The 18,649-nt window shown below is 40.0% G+C and overlaps 1 protein-coding gene across 1 annotated transcript in view; it reads right to left on the reverse strand.

Annotated features, from left to right (window-relative positions):
• Positions 1-18,649, reverse strand: part of LOC125353258 (SLX4 interacting protein) — a 69,524-nt gene that overhangs the window by 2,523 nt on the left and 48,352 nt on the right. Inside the window, 1 exon segment of the mRNA XM_048348799.1 lies at positions 18,131-18,219. Coding sequence (XP_048204756.1) covers positions 18,131-18,219 — 89 coding nt within the window.

Genomic DNA, 18,649 nt, shown 5'->3' on the forward strand with positions numbered 1-18,649 from the left:
AGTATCTTGAAAATTGGAGCTTGTCAATCTTGATAAACTAAAACTTGGGAGTTTATTTTTTCTTATACTCACCAGCACCAAGGTTTTATACAATTCATAGATTATCTGCTTCATTTCTTTACATACCCATGGAAATTTCATAAGGATGTAATTATAAAATATGAAAGACTCCATCCTCCTCTACTAGTGGTCCATGCTATGCTTCTGGAATCTTTTCCTTTTGCTTAGTAAGTTGATAATCCAAGCAAGGTGTTAACTTCTCTTGTTTTCTGAATACTTACATTAAGTATTCTTCCACACACATCAAACTCCAATGCAATGCTGCCACCACAAGGGACAGTTCTGGTTAAGTTACCAGTAGGTTCTTACTTTATTTTGGCTTACATGAGGATGAACAGGGACAGCCTCTGAGAACCTGGTAGACAGCAGCCATCATTATGCTTGGGTTTCTCCCACATGGATGTCATAGGTTGTACCCAATCACTGCCCACACCACTGAGTCATGAGGAACCTTTAGCTTTCTTAACAGTGCTATCACAGAAAGTCATAATGGGTGATTCTCAATTTTAATAATAAACTCAAGTATTATTAGCTTCATTGGATTACACTGGACTTCAATGTATTATTATTCTAGATTTAGTCCCTAAAATTTACTAGTGGACTGAAAAAAAACCCCAATATTTTAAAAGTTCAATCAGAAAGAAAGAAAGGTGAAGGAAGGGATTGACTGAGAGAGATTGGGAGCAATGGAGATTTATGTGTGAAACACTTCTAAACATGCCCTGTAAGTACAGTAGATTTTCCCTTTACAACCACACCCAATAAGTGCTATATTTTCGGGGCTGAACAATTAACATAAGGAGAATGAGTCAGGCTTTGAACAACTCTGTGGGAACCAGAAAGCCTTTTGCTATTAGGAATGATGTAAATTCCCCAAGGCTGGAAGAAGTCCACAATGGAAGGCAGACAGGGTCATAAATAACAACAATGGATTCTGCGAACACTACATAAAGTATGATGCCCCAATACTGACACTCTTCAAATCTCAGATTGGATTCAGTCTTTGTCTTACTTCTTTTTAAAATTCCTTTAAAAAAGCACATGTATTTCTTCGGGGAACTTCAAAAACAGAAGTCCACTCTCATCTCACAATCCTCTGACAACAATGGGGGAAATGTCTTTGGAAGAAAAGGGACATCAGAAGAGGTGACAAGAGTGACAGGAGGAAATGTTCAGTTCAAAAAGTGAAAAACCTGTGACTTAGTTTTGAAGAAAAAAAGAGAAGAAAGAAAAGGAAAAATGGAGGAAGAGAAAGGCAAGGCAGGGTACTTACAAATTAAAACCACATTTGGCAATTTGTTGCAGAGGCATATTTACATTTGTATATAGACTGGGTGGGCAGAAAAAAAAAAGATTAGCCTCCCTCTTCAGCCCTTGAACTGTCAGGTCTCATTAGAAGTTTCTTGTTCTTGTGTTTCTAGGGTCAGTTCACTTCCCTGTCACTAAATCACAGCCTCTGGTTCCCTGCTCCCCAAGCACTCGTAAGGAAGCACTATCATGGGAATAGGATTTCACATAGGAATTCATCTTGATTTTTTAAAATACTTTTTATATTTACCTCCAAAAACGAAAGCTCTGGATTATCTAGAGGAAAAACTCAGAGGTACAAATATATGGTGCATGCTGGGAAGACTGCAAGTACATCCACGCTTACCCAGATAATACCACTGCTTTTTAGGATTCTGTATGCATAGAGAGCCCTTCGTCTTCAGCAAGGCACACAGAGGAATCCAACCTATCCAGCAATTATACCAGTTGTGTACTCCAAGTTCAGAGGAGATATACCATGGAGGGTCAGGTATTTAACAAGTGGATTAACCATGTTCAGAGAAGGCTGTGCAGACAGCAAGATGAGCTTTATACAAAGACTTGATTGTAGAACAAGCTCCATAAGCACATGGCAAAGAGCACTGATGCTTTGAGGAAGATTCTCAGTGGAAAGTTGGAGGATCCAGGAAGTAAACCAAGGAAAGAAAACTGGGAGAGATAGGGTATCCAGCAACAAAAGGGGCAAATCCTGTATCGCCTTTATAAGAGTAACATGTTTTACTAAAGTTAGGAAGATGATATGTGTATGGAAGACTCTGAGGAGAGTGACTTGACATTGTAAAATGTTCATCTTGCAAGTTATTGCAAGACAAGGATGGAGGTAGGGAGAACAGTAGTGCGATACTGCAATGGTCCCCTCAGAGACAATGGTCCTACAAGAGATGAGTGGTAGAGAGAAGTGGAAGATAATCTGAAGAGACTCAACAGAATGTGATGTGGATATGGGGGTGGGGAAGAGATCATTGAAAGATGACTTCCAGGTTTGTATTTTAAATAGCTAACCACAGAAAGGAAAATGCCCTCTGCCTTGGTAGGAAATACTGGGGAAAGGGGAGCAGGCTTGGGAACATAGAATCAAGTAATCAGTCTTATGTTTACTGTGGCTTGACTGTGTTCCATACAAAATTTAGATATTGCTAATGTACTATGAAGAGGTACAGCCTTTAAGAAGTGATTAAGTTATGAGAGCTCTGCCTTCATGGATGGGACCAGGTGTGCTTACAAAGGACTTTGAAGAGCCAGAAACAGTGGCTCAAGCCTATAATCCTATGTACTGGGAAGTGGAGACTGGGGGCATCATGGTTTGGGGATAGCCTGGGCATAAAAGTTCATGAGACTCTAACTGAATCAATCAATAGGCATGAGGATCCACACCTGTCATCGTACCAGCAACAAAAGAAAGAACAAAGAGGAAGATAGCAGTCCAAGCTGACCCAGGCAAAAAGAGAAACCCTATCTTGCAGATAACCAATGCCAAAACAGGACTGGTGGAGTGGCTCAAGTGGCAAAGTGCCTATTTAGCAATTGTGAGGCCCTGAATTCAAATCCCAGTATCCCAAATGCCACCGCCAAAAAATGCTTGGAGACTTTACTTTGCCCAGCTTTCCAATCTGCTCTCTACCATATGAGGATATGGCATTTCTTTTTTCTTCTAGAGGTGCAATGATAAAGCACCCCTCCTTTTTTTTTTCTTTCTTCTTTCCAGTACTGAAGATTGAATGCAGGGCCTCCAAGCAGCCCACTGTATGAACAATGCCCCCAACTCTCTTTACTTAGTTATTTTTTCAGGTAAGAGCTTGCATTTTAGACCTCAGAGTTCATAAATGGACTAAGACAAACATGCCACTTTAAGAGTCATTCCAGATGTCTAAGTGGAACCAGAACAAGTATAGGTCCTTGGAAAAGGCAGACACAACGTAGGGAACCTTGTGCACTTTGCAGTTTAAAGCCATCAGATCAGGATGAACTCTACAGGGAATGAGTCTGGCTGAAAAACAGAAGCTGAGAAAGCAAAGAAAATCTAGGATAGAGACTATGAAGGAGCCTTTGGTGGGGAACGAGAAAAATGACAATAAATCATGACCCAGAGGCAGGAAAAAAAGGAAAGTAAGACATGAAAGTGACATCATGTGGAAGGCCACTCAACAGTACAAGGGAGGTGACTGGTATTAGTTGTTTGGGGTGAAGCATGGGACTCAAGCCTACTGAGATAGGATTAGGAGAAATACAAGGGAGACCAGAACTCACAGTAGAAACTTAATGTGAGCTAAGTAAATTACCTGAAATTTGTTATAATTCCATAAGAAAGAAGGAAGCTGAGTAAGGTAACTCAGGTCTGTAATCCTTAGAAGAGAGAAAGACCAAGGGGAATGTGGAAACCAACTTGTTTTCCACAGGCACATGAGCCTTCGATCCCAGCTATGGAAGAGGCACCAAGGCTGGCTCAGTGGTGGCATGTGGCATCTCTAGCAACACTGGTAAGCACATACTGGGGGATCACAGCCCAGGCTAGACTGAGCATAAAGCAAGACCCTGCCTCAAAAATAACCAGTGGCAAAGCACTTACCTACTAAGTGCAATGTTAATTACAATGTTTAAATGCAATGGGTGCAATACCAAGTACCAACCAACCAACCAACAAACAAAATAATTCAAAAAGAGCTGGAGGTGTAGCTCAAGAATAGGTTGCCCGCTTAGCAAGTGGCAAAACCCTGCATTCAATCCCCATCATTGTGAATATTGAATTTCAATATGTATTACTTAACAAAAATATATAAAATATTATAACACATATGTAAAAACGAGTTATTTTATATACTACATTTGTGAAGGCTTATTTTTTTACACTTAAAGTACATCACCATATTTTAATAAGCAAATTAGCCAATGGGTACAGAACTGGGCAAACACAGGTACTCACCAATGTCACACTCAATACACCCTCAATTGAAGCAGTTATTATTCCACCACTCAGTGGTAGATGCTATATGCCAGGACTTGATTCAACATGGCCACATGCAAGAGATGGCAATGCTGGTAACTATCTGACAAACATGGCTGCTGTTAGGAAAGTTATACAGCCCATTCTCCATTACCTGTCTGAAGGCCCTTGGAACATGAATATTAGTTAAGGTTGGAATGAGGGGCGGGAGACAGATCTTTGGGGCCATGATACCAGCAACCATACCACTGATCACTTCAACAGCTCTGTGGGTATACCAGCCAATTCCACATCACTATGACCAGACGACCATCCACTAGCTGTGAGGTTTTCCTGGTATGTCTCGCTGCCATGGGTGTAAATCTATGTCTGCAGCTATTTTGCCAAAGTTTGTTTTCAGATGTGAAATATCATATGAAGGCATCACAGATGGAAATGATTCTTTGGTGCTATAAGATTATTTTTCAAGACAGTACTTAATGTAGTAATGTGGAACCCTTGGTCTGCACATTTTGAGAGCTGGATCTGTTTTCTCTTGGTTATATATAAGCATTTCTTCTGATTTTGTTTTATACAACATCAAATTAAGATAATAACCCAACCATATTTTAAAAGTAGACAATTCACTGAACGTGAGTCTTAGATCACATTAAAAATTCTACTATTTATCAATTTTTCATGTTTACCTTGGCTGAAAATGATCTGCCCCGAGTTGATCAAATCACAGTGGTGCAGAGTGCAAAGGTAAGTACAAGGTGACACACTCATTGCTGGCTTGTTCCAGGGCCAGTTTTCAACCCTCTGATGGTTAGTTTCGCATATTTAAATGCAACAAGATAAATAAAGCCTGATGTCTTCACAAACCATATGGAGTTTGTAAAAAAGAAAGGCTACTCTGAAAGTCCTTTCCCAATACCTCATCTGGGTCTCAATGTGGATTGGGAAGGGAAGGTATTACACTATTCTGAGAAAAGAGAAGAAAGAAACACACCAAAAGTATGAAAGATCTAAGCCTATGCTTTGTTAGGGGCAAAATAGGATTGGGAGGCCTGAAGTGTGCAATACTGTCTCCTCTCTGCCTAGTGGCCACACACATTTGCTCTCATACTCAGGGATGGAAGTATTCTAAAAGGGTAGGAGTCTGAGTAAGAAGTTCTTGGCATTAAGCATGCCTTGGTCACAGACTGAGACATTTAGATAACTGGCCTATCTTCTCTAAGGCCCAGTTTCCTTATATATAAAAAATGACAATAATAATATATAAACTGGGTACTGGTGGCTCATGCCTATAATTCTAGCTACTCGGGAGGCTGAGAGCTGAGGATCATGGTTTGAAGCTTTCCTGGGTAGGAAAGTTTGTGATATTCTTTATTTCCAATTAACTACCACAAAAGCTGAGAGTGGAGCTATGACTCAAGTGGTAGAGTTTTCCCTGAGCACAAAAGATTATCTCCGGGGCTGGGGATATAGCCTAGTGGCAAGAGTGCCTGCCTCGGATACACGAGGCCCTAGGTTCGATTCCCCAGCACCACATATACAGAAAACGGCCAGAAGCGGCGCTGTGGCTCAAGTGGCAGAGTGCTAGCCTTGAGCGGGAAGAAGCCAGGGACGGTGCTCGGGCCCTGAGTCCAAGGCCCAGGACTGGCCAAAAAAAAAAAAAAAAAAAAAAAAGATTATCTCCAATTAACTATCACAAAAGCTGAGATTGGAGCTGTGATTCAAGTAGTAGAGTGTCCCCTGAGCACGAAAGCTTAGGGGCAACACTCAGGCTCTGAGTTCAAGCCCCAGCACTGGTGCATATGCAAGCATACACATACAAATACACAAATAATATAATACCTATAGTGGATACTTATTTATTTCCTAGAAACAATATTCAGATCTCATACTGAGAGATAATGTCCTCTACATCCATCTAATGTGTCCCCATTTCAGGAAATCTTGTCTCCATAGCTGACTCCAAAAATAGGCCCATGACTCAATCTAGGGCAATTGGAATGCTAAATTCATTAGTTCAAAGAGGTGCATGTGCCTGCTCTCTTTTCCCATTGGATGAAGACCTATAGCTACCAGAACTAACCACCATATAGCTTGACATGGAAGCTAACACAGTAGAACATGAAGCAAAGCATGGTTACCCTTAATGATTTCTTTGTGCCTCTGATCCAGCTCTACCTGCAGCCTGACTTCTCAGGGAGAGAAGCCAAAAACCTTTCTATTTTTTCTAAGCCATTCTGAGTTGGCCTTCCTGTCCCTTCAAAATGAAAAGGTTCAAGACTGATACAATCTCTTCTCAGGTTTGTTGCACTGAATAAGTTATTGTATGTGACAGCTCTCTACACTCTGCAAACACAAAGCCTTTCGTAAACAATAAAAGCAGAGTAAAAGCTCAACATATTATATCAGCTTATTTAGGGCAAAGTAATATTAAAGTATAAGACTGGAACAGCTTTCAATTCTTTATGACTTGATTAGAATACAGTAAAAAAGAAGTGACTCTTGTACAATAGAGGTTGCAATGCCTAGGGGCTTTCAGGAGCATCAGTGTTCTGAAATGTGACATGCTACAGAAGGTGGAGTTAGGGACTGAGAAGCAATGAAGCAAAGAATAAATATGACATGAGCACAATCTTAGGCCACAATGCCATGAGACCCTGCAGAGGCATGTGTCTTAAAAAGAAGGAACAAAGCCAGGCATCAGTGGTCATTCCTGTAATCCTAGCAACATAGGAGGCAGAGATTTGAGGATCATGGTTTAAAGCCAGACAAGGCAGCAAAGTCCTTGAGAGTCTTATCTCAAATTAAGCACAAAAGAAGCCAGACATGGAGCCATGGCTCAAGTGATAGTGCTAGCCTTGTGCAAAAAAACTCAGGGACAGTACATAGGCCCTGAGATTGAGACCCAGGATGAGCACAAAAAAGCAAAATTTAAGAAACAAAAATGAAGAACAAGTCTGTCCCAAATTTCACTTCTTCAAGAACTGAAGAAAAAAAGGGGTAAAGTGGAAAAGAAAGCAGCAGTTTGAGAATTCCACTGGGCAGATGTTGTTTCTTTAAAGACAATGATGGTAGTGGATGACATATGTGATGCAGATGCTTCAGATAAAGCATGAGTCCTCATGAGATGCCCATGAGGCAGGTGTGACTTTCACCATTTCAGAGGGGAGGATACTCACTCTATGAGGCCATGTCACCTGCCCAGTTCCCACAGTGAAGCACAAGTCTTTTACTCTACACTTCTCTGCCTATCCTGAGTTCTTCTTTCCCCCAAGTGTTTCATTTCTATACTTTAACATGGAAGAATGAGTCTCAGTTGAAGGGAAGCTAGGCCTGTTGATGATGTCACCACTTAGGGAAGTTGGATATCTTAGTTATTTCTTTTAAATGACTTCTTCTTGGCTGGGAATGTGGCTTAGTGTTAGAGTGCTTGCCTAGCATGCATTGAAGCCCTGAGTTCGATTCCTTAGTACCACATAAACAGCAAGAGCTAGAAGTGGCGCTGTGGCTCAAGGGGAACAGGAAGGATAGAATGCACAAGAGGGCTCAGGGATACAAGGAACTATAAAAAAGCATAGAAAATGATTTCTTCTTTCTTTTTTTTGCATAGATTGTTCAGAGTTTACCATTAAACAGAACAGTTTATGAATACAGTGCCTCTTAATCGATTTCACCCCTTTTAACATTTTCACCTACCCCTTCCACACAACCCCTTCCTTCACTTTTCTTAAAAGTTATTTTCTTTGAATTGATGACTAGAAAACTATTGTTTATAGGTCTAGGGAAGTAATACCAAGTAGTCTCAAAGATGAAACCTCTAAAAATGAAATCAGTGAAACAAATCAAGGAAGTTATTTTTTAGGAAGTATACACATCATGGGGATTTTCCAGTTTACATTCACCTACACACAGGAGCTAAAAATAAACCCTAACCAACATTAGTTCTGCCTATGGAATCTCTGGTGCCAGATAAATGTGGTAAAAACATAGACATTTTGAAGAATTTGAAAGTTTGAGACAACATTTAATAGTGGGAGAAGGATCATTGGAATTGAATGAAAAGCGTTTAACTTTGACCAGAAAAACCCCCCAAAATACCTATTTTTCATTAATTTCTAGAAATTAGTAAATCACAGATTAACAACCCCATTTTAAAAGCAAAGGGTAAATAGCTATAAAAAACAGGGAGAAACTTGGCCTACTTTTAGGGTTTTTTTTGTTACAAAGAACCTGCCTAGACAGCAGCAGCTTACGGTTGAAAACTGCCAGCTCCCACAGCCAGGTAGCCAACTAGTCCTCGCTGTGCAATGTTCACCTCTCCTCCACATCTCACATTGTGAGGGGGTAGTTCTGGAGTAGACAGGAAAGAGGCAGGAATGATGTAGTCCAGGCATATCCCTGGCCAGAAGAGAGTCCACAGGAGCCTTGGACACCAGTGGGAAAGAGGCATAAGGCCAGAAAGAACATATTATACATGATTGTCTCATTTCGAAATTCTGCTCAGTGCTGGCCCTCTGCCCAGGGATGTGGAATGAATAGCTCTTGCTATTTTCCTTGAACATAGACAGTTAGAGCCCCTGTTTGTAAGTCTCATATCTCATGATAGTAACAGCTTTTATGGACTTGTCTGGGAACTTCATCTTCATCACAACCTCGTTTCCTTGGGAAAATGAATAGAGAATTCTAAGTCATCTGCTTACTAAACGATTTTTCCAAACAATCTATTCACACATTGAACTCCATCAGTGGTATCGCTGTGGGTGTTCTGAGGAACATGCACTTTCAGTAATTTGGGCCAGAGAAATCTGCTGCTGTCTCAGAGAAATGACTAGGTTTTTCCTTCAGTTCTATCTCCACCCATGGGTCCACAGGCAGCTACTGGAAATGAAAGGTGCTAACCTGGGTGATCTCTACACTTCCTCTTCCTCCTCTACATAGTAGAATTCCCACCACTGTCTGGCTAGCCACTTAGGGGGCTATCACTTTACTTCTTGCTAGTTCAGTTTTGTAGCTTCAAAATGATGCTGAGATGGCAGATGGAAACAAACAAAACTGAGGGTGTTGAGTTTCTGGGGACAAATAATACACATAGATGGACATCATAGAGTGTTGTTCTCAATTCAAGCAGAAAGGAGACATAGCATAGTTTGTTAATCTGGCCATTCAAGGCATTTAAATTGACTTTTTTCTGGGAAGAAAAATTATGATGATAATTCATGTTCATCAGAGTTTTCAATTTTATGAGCCATTTAATACTTATTATTTCACTTGATGATTAAGAAATCTTGGAAAGGCTTGCCTGGCCCTTTTACCTTTACTTAACAAGAAAGGGGACCAAAGCCAAATGATATGTCTGAGGTTCTCCAGGGAGTGAGGAAAAAAGCAATGGTTAAAGCCTGGTTTTACTTCTTAACTCTGGTACCATTTCCTCTTGTTCTATGCCTCATCATGTTATTTCTAAGTAAATCTACGATATAATTGGTCGCCAAGGAGAGATTACAAGTCTCTGCACACAAGATACATTATGAGAAAAAAAATCCCACATGGGATTAGAGGACCCAGATATATCCTATTCAAAGTCATTCTGGTTAATCTATTTATCCTATCCTCATTGAATTCAGTAAAAGGCAAGTACCCTTTGGGGGATAGCTCATGTACAACAGTGTTGGCAAACACATCAGGGAGAATCTTACTATTAAGAGAAGAAGCCAGGGGCTGGGGATATAGCCTAGTGGCAAGAGTGCCTGCCTCGGATACGCGAGGCCCTAGGTTCGATTCCCCAGCACCACATATACAGAAAACAGCCAGAAGCGGCGCTGTGGCTCAAGTGGCAGAGTGCTAGCCTTGAGCGGGAAGAAGCCAGGGACAGTGCTCAAGCCCTGAGTCCAAGGCCCAGGACTGGCCAAAAAAAAAAAAAGAGAAGAAGCCAGACACCCGTATCTTGTGCCACTGATAATCCTGAAATACTGAGGCAAATCTGGGCAGAAAAGTCCATGGATTCTATTTCCAAAATAACCAGCAAAAGGCCAGGCTAGAGACATGGCTCAAGTGGTAGAGCAACAGCAAAGCAAGAAAAAGGCCCTGAGTTAAAACCTTGAACTAGCTTAAACAAAAGAAAAAAAGAGAAAAGAATCTCAAACCTCAAGCTACTGTAAAATGTATGCACAGGATACTAAGTCATTAAAAAGTGATCTCACCTGTGAAATACTTATTTTTGTCTTATGTGTCAGAGTCTAGAATGACTAAATAAAAAAAAAAACTTTCATCCTCCCACCAATATTTTCACTGAGATCACCTACCTGCTAGTTATAAGGGTGGACAGAGATGTGGTGCTAAGGTCTGTCCAAGAAAAGCTACCAATCCACAGGTACTGCTGCTCTAATCTATTCCTGGACTACCTGCTGACCATATTCTCATTCTGGGCCTTCACATAGCTGCCTAGGGAAAGGAGAGAGAAATTACTGCAGGCAGGTGACAGGCATGATGAGATTTCTAACATGAACAATATTCTGACTTTATATAAGTTTTTGATTTAGTGCTTAAATGTGGTCTTGGGTCCGGACCTCAAAGCAATCCTTCTGCTTAGAGATGCTACAGAAAAGACTTAGCCTGCTGAGATAGGGTCAGTTGGCAGAAACCTGATGACTATTTTACCAATCAGTCACAAGTCAGATAAAGATAACCTAAATGTTTTATGGCATTGGTAGAATCTTCCTGCTAAAAGGCAAAAGGAGAGCTTGGTCCTTAGAGATTTCGTATTATCATTAATAGCCTCATACTGAGGCCCATTGGTACAGAGCTTGACTATCTCTTACACCTGAAGACTTTATTTATTAGTAAATATTTGTCTGATTTTGAAAAATGCAACACTAACACCATCCAAAAGTTTTTATTATCATGGCAAACATAAATTTGAGGACACAGACTTTTACCATACCACTATGACTTACAACTAAAAGATTTTTTTGTTTGTTTCCTTTATTGTCAAAGTGAAGTACAGAGGAGTTACAGTTTCATATGTAATGCAGTGAGTACATTTCTTGTTCAACTTGTTACCTCCTCCCTCATTTATCTCCCCCCCCCCCCGCAATGAATTGTACAGTTGGTTTACACCAAATGGTTTTGTAATTATTGCTTTTGGAATCATTTGTCTTTTTATCCTTGGTCTCTTGATTTTGGTATTTCCTTTCCCTTCCCTCGTTCTAATACACGCATATATAGTATCCAGGGTACTAAGATGAGATACAGTGATAGTGGGGGTAAATCTACAGGAAGGGAATACGAGAGAGAGAAAAAAAGGGTACGGTTTCACATGGCATGTTGAAAATAATTACAATGATATAACACTTGTTTCCATAACGTGGAGTTCATTTCATGTAGCATCCTTTTATGTGTTCATAAGGGTATAGCTATTGGGCTATTGTGATCTTCTGCTATGACTAGCCTAAACATGTACTAATTATTCCCTGTGAGGGAAACCATAGAGTCCATGTTTCTTTGGGTCTGGTTCACTTCACTTAGTATAATTTTTTCCAAGTCCTTCCATTTCCTTACGAACAGGGCAATGTCATTCGTTCTGATAGAGGCATAGAATTCCATTGTGTATGTGTACCACATTTTCATGATCCACTCGTCTATGGAGGGGCATCTGCACCAAAATAAATTCCAAATGGGTCAAAGACCTTGAAGCAAAATCAGATACCCTGAAAACACTAGAAGAAGGAATAGGAGAAACACATTTGGGCTCCTTGGCATAGGACGAAACTTCCTTAATAAAGGCCCAGAAATGCAACAAATCAAAGAGAGGTTGGACAAATGGGACTGCATCAAACTGAAGAGCTTCTGTACTGTAAAGGACATAGCTTGCAAGATAAACACAAAGCCCACAGACTGGGAGAAGATCTTTACCAGCCACACACTGGACAAAGGCCTCATATCTAAAATATATTCAGAACTCAAAAAATTAAATTCCTCCAAAACAAATCCGCAAAGATCCAATGGCCCCTCAAATGAGAATGTCCAAGAGACACACAAGTGCTCTACATCACTGGCCATAAAAGAAATGCAACTCAAAACAACATTGAGATTCCACCTCATCCCAGTAAGAATGCCCATTATCAGGAAAACTAACAATAACAAATGCTGGAGGGGATGTGGCCAAAAGGGAACCCTACTACATTGTTGGTGGGAATGTAAACTTGTTCAAGCACTCTGGAAAGCAGTATGGACATTCCTCAGAAGGCTAAACATAGAGCTCCCCTATGACCCAACAGCCCCACTTTTGGGCATCTACCCAAAAGATTACAAGGCAAGACCACACTAAAGCTACCAGCAAAACAATGTTCATCGCAGCACAATTTGTTAAAGATATTTCTAACTACATCAGAGCTCGTGAAATACAAAATCAATAGAAAAATGGACACAAGTAAGAACTAAATTCAAAACACTGGAAAATGTGAAATATTAAAAACAGCCTTTCTTCAAAACTTAAGAACTTTTCCTTCCTTGCAAGGCTCATCAGTCTCCAGTAGCAGTATTCTGGAAATATAGTCACAAAAGAGAATTTTCAAAGTTATTAAAAAAAAAACCTAGAAAATTAACCCAGTATTTAAAATTTTTACCAAAAATGAGAATGTAGATTCTTTTCTTGAGTGGACTGACTTATATTTGCATGTAAGTTCCTTTATGAATGTTAAAGAAGTCTGTCATCAAGTACAGAAACTAGTGCACAAATTGTTAAATAGTTTACTTCTTCAGTTCTAAAAATGTTAGGCTTAAAAGTATTTTTCTTAAAGTTCTATTCACTTTCCCTAGAATAACACAATTGTACCTCCAAGAGTTTTTAACACACCTTTTATATGTCTCAGAAAAACTCTCTTTTATTCAAAATCATTTTATAGTCCTTTAGCTACATTTTCACTTGCTTCTTCTGACAGAAACTGTGTGAGAGAGGATTTTGAGATAATGTGATACTTCCTACCTTGATTGGGAGGAGAAATAAAGCCCACAGAGGTTAGATTGTGCATAGTTGAGGAATACAACAGCTAAGCTAAAAATAAGCCAGCCTATGAGTTAACTGCTTGATTTTTATTACAGTCTTATATTACAGTCTTATATATTACAGTCACATAAACTAGAGGAAGTTTTTCTTTTTAAATGCAAACAGTAGCCTGACAAGAAATGTTTGATTTAGTAATTAAATGGTGTGTCTGGTGAAGATCTCTAGGCAAACCTGCTCAGACTCTGCTACAGTAAGGCCCTGGCCCTGTGTGGCTGGGGTCTGGCTACAGAGACCTGACAACTATTTTACCTTCAGCTGCAACTCAGATAAAGTGTAAGGCAAGGAATCTGAACAACTTAATGTGTATGTTCAATTTTCAGCAGCACTAGCATGTGTACATGTCCCTTCCTCTCACGCCCCTCCTTTCTTCTTTTTTGGGGGTGGTGGTGGTACAAGGGTTTGAACCTAGAGACTCTTCTTTGATAGGTAGGGCCTCTGCCACTTGAAGTGGCAGGCCCTTCTTTGCTTTGCTTATTTTTTGCATTGGGTCTCACTCCATACCCCCGAAATGGCCTTAGATCATGAAAGATCATGATCCTCCTCTACCTCTCTTCCTTCATAGCTGGGACTACAGTAACGTACTACCATACCTGGCATATTTGTTGACATGAAAGTCTTGATAACTATTTTCTTTTTGTCTGTGCTGGTCTCAACCTTTTTTTTTTTTTTTTTTGCCAGTCCTGGGGCTTGGACTCAGGGCCTGAGCACCGTCCCTGGCTTCTTTTTGCTCAAGGCCAGCACTCTACCACTTGAGCCACAGCAACACTTCTGGCCATTTTCTGTATATGTGGTGCTGGGGAATTGAACCCAGGGCCTCATGTATACGAGGCAAGCACTCTTGCCACTAGGCCATATCCCCAGCCCGTGGTCTCAACCTTAAGTCTTCTGATCTCTGCCTTCTGAGTTGTTATAAGCATGAGTCAACAGGTCATGCAATATCAATTATTCTATATTTGTCAAAGGATCACAGATTTGGACAGCCTAAGTTCCAAAGTAAGAAAGGGAAGTCCAGAATTTTGGACTTGGCATCTGAATAGTAGAAAGGATCTGAAAGAACTACTAAGGATGCACATGCAGAATGAAAACACTTAGGACTATCTGAATTGTATTTATGACATCAAGAAACCCTTGCATAGCCTTGTTCTGCCAGACTCTAAGCTCCATGAAGGTAAAAGCACTTTCTTATTTTGTTCTGCTTCCTGAATGCCCAGGAGAGCTCCTAGCAAAGAGCCAGCACTCAGCAAATTATGTAACATATGATGGTCAGAAGAGATGAGAGAGGTGTCTCTAGAGACCGGCAGGAGTGGCTAAAACCCAGACACACTGAAATAGTAGCTATGTACAGATGCTGAAAAGTCCCAGATACATACAGCTCTATGGTTATTGACATAACTACAATAAATAAACAGACATTAGTAATTTTAAACTTCCTGGAAACTCCAGCCAGAATTTTACTTCTGAAAATGAAAACAGTCTCTATAAAGAGACAAGAAAAAATATAGTTGGAATGGAATATAACTGAGTAGGGTAAAAAATAACTTTATGGTCTTCATATGTCTCGGGAAAAAAGGGTGCCAATTGGGAAAGGGAGTAACTCAAGGTAAAACTCTCAAAAAGATACCCCAGCTCCAGACTAGCAATAGGTCAAGAACCGAGGCAACATGAAGTTTGAGATTTCTTATGAGAAACTCTAGTAAGAAAAATACAGTGACTCATTTCATAATAATGCCTTTTCTTCCCAAAGTACACATCACGGTTCCCACATCCCTAGCACATGGGCACTCTGCACAACTATTGCAACACAAAGGATCCCCAGTGCCACGGGCCCTGAGTGGACAGAGAAAGCCAGCAGGGGTGGGGGATGAACAGACCTCCTCCATGTGGTGGGGAAAGGAGTCAGTGGCTGCACTTGCTCACTCTCTCTCTCTCAAGGAGGATTTCTCCTTTTCTCCTTTGTGCTCCTTGATCTGGGAGGGTGGTTTTTTTGTGCAGCCACCTTTATGTACTGGGGAGCTAAGTATAGCTGTTTTCCTTGTCTGCAGGCTGAAAGGTTTCCTTGGCAGAACAGTTTTGAATAGAAGCTTGATCCCTGATTCCCTAAGAAATGTCACTTAAGATAACATTGAGAATCCAAAACTGAGGGTGAGTGGGAGAAGCTAAAGGAAAAGGAAATCTGTGTCCCTCTGGGCTATAGCATCCATAAGGCACCAAGGCTGATGCTCAGGCCCAGGGACTAGCTCATTCCCCCATCACTTCTGTGGGCATATATGAGTTACATGAACAATGATAGGAAAACAACTGAGGTTTATTGCCAATATAGCTACTCAGGGAGCCAAGTTCCCAGGCCTTGCCCAGTTAGACATTCCTTGAGAATCATGTGCAACAGAAAATGGAATGGATTCTGTCTTTTGAAAAATAGCAATATAAATGGATAAAAGAATTCCAGGCTTGAAGGAAGTTCGAAGAATCTCAAGGGAATTTGATCACTGGCATTGAGCCTCTCAGGCAGAAGGCAGTGCTGGGAGGGAGGGACTGGTTATTGATCCTTATTGTAGCTGAGACAGTAGGACTCTGTAGAGGTTAAATATCAATGAGGTTAAAGCTCTGAGACACGTGTGGTAGAAGGACCCCACAGTTGGCTTGAGAGGGAACTTGCAGAAGGCTTTTTACTTGATCTGGATATTTCACAGCTCCTAGTGACAAGCCTGAGGATGTGGAAGACACCAGGCCTGTGGGGTGCTCAGGATAGCAAGTGAGGCAGACGGGTGATCTCAGCTTGCCTCTGGTGATGGCTCTGAGTAGAAAATTTGTTCTGTTTCTTGACTTGTGGTTTGGGGAACATGTATATAGGTCAGAAATGTGCAAAAGGGGTCAGTGAAGACAACCAAAAAGAACCACTTAAAACAATGAAAGAGCTTCATGATGTAAATGGCATTTTTCTGATGCACTGACACGGTTAACTTGTGTTATCACTAGAAATCAGAACATTGTAAAGATAAGGAAACTAAGCTCCCTCATGTAGAAAACATACACTTCTCAGAATGAAAATTCTCAATAGATAAAAAGTGCCCTATATTAAAGGATTTATATAACAGCAGTTACAGAAAACTTACATCTGTATAAATACCAGGGCCCCTAAAGGGGATAGCATTTCATTTATATTGAGATGTTTTAATTCTCCCTTAATAATTTAAGATACCAAGTATTAACATTACATATCAGACATGATATCTAATTTCCCTGTATCACATCTGAAAGCAATAATACATTCTGGTGCAGTTAAATTATTGTTTTCTTAAACCATAGATCAATTTCTTCCTTGTTCTGAAAGCCAGTTAAGTGACATGATAATAAAATCATATGCCAATAGCATTACCACTTTAGTATTTATTAATTTAAGATAATTTAACATCCTGGGACTATTTCAAAGAATAAACTTTCAGTAATTTTTACCAAATTCACTTCATTTATTTCCTTTAAAATACACACATTTAGAGGATGGAAAAGAGGAAATATAAGGGGTCACACTAGCTATTCCAAAGACATCTCTTGCTCAAAAGAAAGGAATCTAAATAAGAATTCTTCACTCTTTCCATTTCCTGGGCCTTTATTCTCTCTTAAAGCCCCTAAAACACTCTTCTTATGTATTTAAGATGTGATAAGCTAGTTTTAGACTATGTAGGCCAAACTTGAAATATCATATGGGTTTAAAAATAATAAATACCAGGGATAATCTAATATTCTCATAAATTATTTTAAAAGTATAATAATCATGCTATACTTCATAGCCAGATTCATGTCTGATGGATTTTAAATTTCTGCATGTTAAAAGTTTTAAGTTGGGCTGGGAATATGGCCTAGTGGCAAGAGTGCTTGCTTCGTATACATGAAGCCCTGGGTTCGATTCCCCAGCACCATATATGTAGAAAACGGCTAGAGGTGGTGCTGTGGCTCAAGTGGCAGAGTGCTAGCCTTGAGCAAAGAGAAGCCAGGGACAGTGCTCAGGCCCTGAGTCCAAGGCCCAGGACTGGCAAAAAAAAAAAAAGTTTTTAAGTTGTATGTCCAAAAGAACAAAAAAGTGTTTGAGCAGAGTATAATTAAATAGGTTGGGTTGTGACTACAGCAAGACACACATGCATACACAGACACATAGCCAGGGGGCTGTGAAGTACTCATTTAAGCATAAAAAACCACCTCTGTCAGCTACAATATTGTAAGTTAAGTTTTCAGTATTTATTTGTCTAAGTAGAGAACTCCATTGAAGCAGAAATAGGCCTCGATGTAGCTAAGACTTAGCATGAGAAAAGAGAGAGGAGGAATGAACTCTATCAGCTCTGGAATAATACACTGGGGAGAAGTACTAGTTCTCATGAAAACACTGGTGATTCACCATGGAATAAAATTCAGAAGCCACTGACCCCAATGAAAACCTCCAGTGCAAACATGCAGATTTTGCTTCATTTCACTTAAATACTATCATAAGCATCATTAAGGCTTTTGTGAGATATTTCTTGCTTTCTCAGTTAAAATTGATAGTGAAAAGATACTGTTCATCAAGCTAAATACTTGAGTTCTACAGGAAAAAGAAAAAAAAAAGCCCTCAGCACATAAATTAGTATCACTCAATTTGTCCCTTAATCATGCATTCAGTGCAACAGAGGAATGATACCAAAAGATTTTTTTTTTGCAGTAACTTAGCATTTAAGTAGATTTATTTGCTTACAGAATTTTTTCATACATACCAATTCTTGATTCTGATTTGCCAAGATGTCACGACTATGAGCAAGCTCACTAACACAGACCACGAATCTGTCAGGGAATACTTGGAGATCTGTACAAAATAAAGAAAATCAAGTTACTGAAGGCATCACACACACCCCCCATATCCAACTATGAGCACTGAAATGTTTGTTCCCATTTTGTATATCAGATGCGTGTCTCTTTTCCCTTCTCTTTCCACAATTTCCATCCAAAGGGCAAGGAAAGCACAATGCCTGAGGGAAAGCTGAAGGAGATACAGATTGGTCCACCTGAGCCCTGGACAATTAGAGCACATGGAGCCCCCAGGCAAGGCTTTGGTAGCTTTCCCTGTGTCCATTTTCAGTTTTCTGTTGGGTACACAAATTTAGGAAGTAGTACCAATATTTTTTAGCGAGTGTACAGATTTCTAGAAAAGAGAAAGAATATGATATAAACATTTAAAAATATGACTCATCCATGTTTTTTCTAGTTATTTACTTATCATCTTCCTGGTCAGCTGG

The sequence above is a fragment of the Perognathus longimembris genome, chromosome 6 (genome assembly GCF_023159225.1).
Source record: "Perognathus longimembris pacificus isolate PPM17 chromosome 6, ASM2315922v1, whole genome shotgun sequence".
Taxonomy (NCBI): Eukaryota; Metazoa; Chordata; class Mammalia; order Rodentia; family Heteromyidae; genus Perognathus; species Perognathus longimembris.